The sequence below is a fragment of the Mauremys mutica genome, chromosome 1, assembly GCF_020497125.1.
Source record: "Mauremys mutica isolate MM-2020 ecotype Southern chromosome 1, ASM2049712v1, whole genome shotgun sequence".
Classification (NCBI taxonomy): Eukaryota; Metazoa; Chordata; order Testudines; family Geoemydidae; genus Mauremys; species Mauremys mutica.
In genome coordinates, this window is record NC_059072.1 from 367,391,236 (window position 1) to 367,394,882 (window position 3,647).

Genomic DNA, 3,647 nt, shown 5'->3' on the forward strand with positions numbered 1-3,647 from the left:
TTCTGTGAGCAGGGCCTGCCGCTGGCTCACATCTTAACTACGCTTTATGTTAGCAAAGTCTTGTCCATTACTTTAGTTCAGGCCTCAGGCCTCATACCAGGCCTCTGATACCAAGGTTTATACCTCAGGGTCTCCTCTTACTACAGTTATATCCTTAATAGAGACTGGGTGACCAAAACACATGTCCTGAACATGTTATTTTCCATCCCACATCTTAGGGATCTGAACATTGCTTTTGTTTTGCCCACTGCTGTGAATGATCAGTTGTTTCTCTTGAGCTCCTATCAGTGGGGCCCAGGTCTTTTCTCTGAGGTATGTTCTAGTTGAGATGTTTCTCCCTCCACGTCTTGGCAAAAGTTTGTTTTTTCCACTCTCAGATTTCGAGCAACTGGATGAATGGGGAACTCCCTACAGCATGGACTCCCTATCCTGGCTCTCATTGCATTAAGGAGCAATGATGGATAACCAGTATCCACACTTGGGTTTCCTGCTGGTGCCTGTTAAGAGTGTACAAATTATTAATGAAGGAGCTCCACAAAATATGGAATTGGATTTAGTCAGGTCATTGTTCATAGTATTTTCTCTGAATAATGAAACTGTAATTTATCAGTGTGTGAATAGTGATCAATCTGCTTCTGCCATGAGAATGGCCTCCACAAGTACATACAATGTCTCATAATAATGTTGTCTGTCCATTCAGGCATTTCTACTGTGACCATCACCTGAGACCCAGAGAACACACCGAAAGTCAGGGTAACATTCAGTACATGCAGAAGACACCCTTATTCTCAGAGTTGGACACTTTCTCCCCTACTCCATGTCAGATTCCAACACAACCAACTTCACCAACCCCTCCACCTTCATCCTGCTGGGCATTCCTGGCCTGGAGGTGGCCCATATCTGGATCTCCATCCCCTTCTGCACCATGTACGCCATAGCCATCTTGGGGAACTTCACCATCCTGTTCATCGTGAAGAGGGAGCCGAGCCTCCATGAGCCCATGTTCTATTTCCTCTGCATGCTGGCTGTCACTGACCTGGTCATGTCCACATCCACCGTACCCAAAATGCTGAGCATCTTCTGGTTCAATTCCAGGGAGATCAGTTTCAGTGCCTGCCTCACCCAGATGTTCTTTGTTTACTCCTTCTCAGCGATGGAGTCTGGGATCCTCGTGGCCATGGCTCTGGATCGCTATGTCGCCATCTGCCATCCCCTGAGACATTCTGCCATCCTGACAAACTCTGTCGTGGCCAAGATAAGCCTGGCGGTGGTGCTGCGCAGTTGCATATTCACATTACCCTATCCCTTCCTGGCGAGGCAGTGGCCATATTGCAGAACAAACATCATTCCCCATTCCTATTGTCGGCATATAGCAGTGGTGAACCTGGCCTGCGCTGACATCAGCATCAGTAGTTACTATGGCCTGTTTAATCTATTCTCTGTGAACGGAATGGATGTGTTTTTTATCGCTGTGTCATATACTCTGATCCTCCGGGCCATCTTCCACCTTCCCACAAAGGATGCCCAGCTCAAAACATTTGGGACGTGCACCTCTCATCTTTGTGCCATCTTAGCTTTGTACATCCCAGATTTCTTCTCCTCTCTCACGCAGCGGTTTGGCCGCAATGTGCCCCGGCACTTCCTCGTTCTCATTTCCAGTGTGTACCTGCTGGTGCCCCCCGTCCTACACCCCATCATTTATGGGGTGAGGACCAAACAGATCCGGGGCAGGTTGCTCCAGCTCTTTTTTTCATAAATGGACCTAAATGTTTTCTCCTTGTGCTCTGGCTCTCAGATTGAGCTCTGTGCAGAGCTGGCTGGTGCATGGTGCTGGAGTCTCTTCCCTGAATCACTTACTGGAGAAACAGAGAGACATTAATCCCTTCCCTGTCTTTACTCTGCTGTGTCAATGTGATGAACTGGGGAATCAGTCTATGTACCCTACACTGGGTTGCCAACTTTCTAATTGCTGGTAGCTGCATCCCTGAAATTGCAATCTTGCCTCATCTCTTCTTTTAAGCCTTGGCCCTGCTGTGTGTCTTCTCCCCAAGGCTCTGCCCCTGTCACTTGCTTCTTTCTTCCCCTCCCCTTGTCAGCTGTGACCAAGTCATCTCTAAAACCAATGTGTTCTCAGAGCTTCTGGCAAGTCACTTAAGGGACACTGATTCGTGTTAAAATTTAAATGTTTATTCTTACTTTGTTACTAACTCTTTGGAGAGAGAGACCCCATCAGGACTCCTGGGATCTATCTTAGATCTGTGAGGGGAGTCGGGTATAGTGTGCTACAGCAGGAGGTAGATACGTCTGAGGTCTAAATAAGAAGATCAGAATGGCCAGACTGAGTAAAATGAATGGTCCATGTAGCCCAGTAGCTTGTTTCCTAACAGTGCCCAGTGCCAATTGCTTCAGAAGCAATGAACAGAACAAGGCAATCAGCATGTGATTCATGTGGAGCAGTAGGAAGGGAGAAGAGGGGAGGGGAACGGGGAGAGAAGCCCTACATATTTTTGTCCTCGCCATATTCCATACTGCTGCCGCCCAGAGGTTGTCTCATTTCCCCTGTCCTTGGGTGAACCTCAGGGGGCATTTTTTATCTCCCCTCCCTGATGCTTTAGGGGCTGCTCTCTTCCCTCCACCTCCCTTTCCCTTTCTGGAGATAGAGACGTGTTGCGCAGCACCATCGGTAGAGTCACAGAACCAGTGGTCTGCTCCCTCGTTGCCCATCTCCGTGGACCACAGGGTTGTAACAAGGGCCCAGCCAGAGGATCACCATGGATCCACTATCCTGTCCCCCACTGTGCTGCAGGATGATCTTTGTCCTTTTCTGGTGGACACCTGTCATTTCAAGAGTAAGCTGAAGCTCCCTCTCCATTGTTGGAGTGACTTCCATCTTGTCCTCATAGCCATGAGGGCTGTTTTGGAGGAGTGGAGGGGAACTGGGAGGAAGAATATCCTGGTCTACCTGGAGTGCGCAACTTCTGCGACAAGCCTTTTAGGTTGGTCAGCGATTGTTGCAAGGTTGGCTGGTGATCCTCCTGCCTGCAAGGATCCTCAGCCTTCAGAATGAAGCCAACCATCTTTTCAACATTGAACACCAGAGGCTCTAGGGTCGATCTCCACAGTTGTCAGTTGCTCTCCTTCCTTTGTGACCTAGTTTAGTTTGTGGTTTGCCTGCAGAAAACCCACATGGATCCAGCCACCAACACTAGTTGGCAGCTGGAGTGGGGGGACCGGGTATCATTCGGCTGGGGTGGCCACCCTGTTCTCCCTTGACTTACAGCCTGAGATGCTGGGAGTTGAAGAGGTCAAAGCAAGTCGCCTGCTGCAGCTTCAGGCCTATGTGGAGAGGCTGACAGTGAATCTGTTCAATGTCTACCCCTCGAATGCAGACCCAGAGTGGGTGTGAAGGGGCGGGACCTCAGATAGAAGGGGCGGGGCCAGGGGTAGAGGTAAGTCACATTTCTTACCGGTACAGTCCAAACACAAGCAACCCAGCTCTCCTACATACTTCATGGATCCCTCCCATTGCATGACTTAGATATGGAAAATAAAGCTACTGTTACTACTACCAGCACTGTCTGTGATAAAACTTTACTATTGGAATAAGCCTGAAAAACTGTCACATTTTTCTCCTTGTTCTCCCTCTT

The 3,647-nt window shown here is 48.9% G+C and overlaps 1 protein-coding gene across 1 annotated transcript; it reads left to right on the forward strand.

Moving 5' to 3' along the window:
* Positions 1-817: 817 nt before the first annotated feature.
* LOC123362756 (olfactory receptor 52R1-like) lies at positions 818-1,756 on the forward strand. The gene has a single exon (XM_045003221.1). It carries the CDS (start codon positions 818-820, stop codon positions 1,754-1,756), a length of 939 nt encoding a protein of 312 aa, XP_044859156.1.
* The last annotated feature ends 1,891 nt before the right edge of the window (positions 1,757-3,647 follow it).

Excerpts from the sequence above, each read along its gene's own strand:
- LOC123362756 (XM_045003221.1), top strand. The coding sequence starts at position 818 with ATGTCAGATTCCAACACAACCAACTTCACCAACCCCTCCACCTTCATC.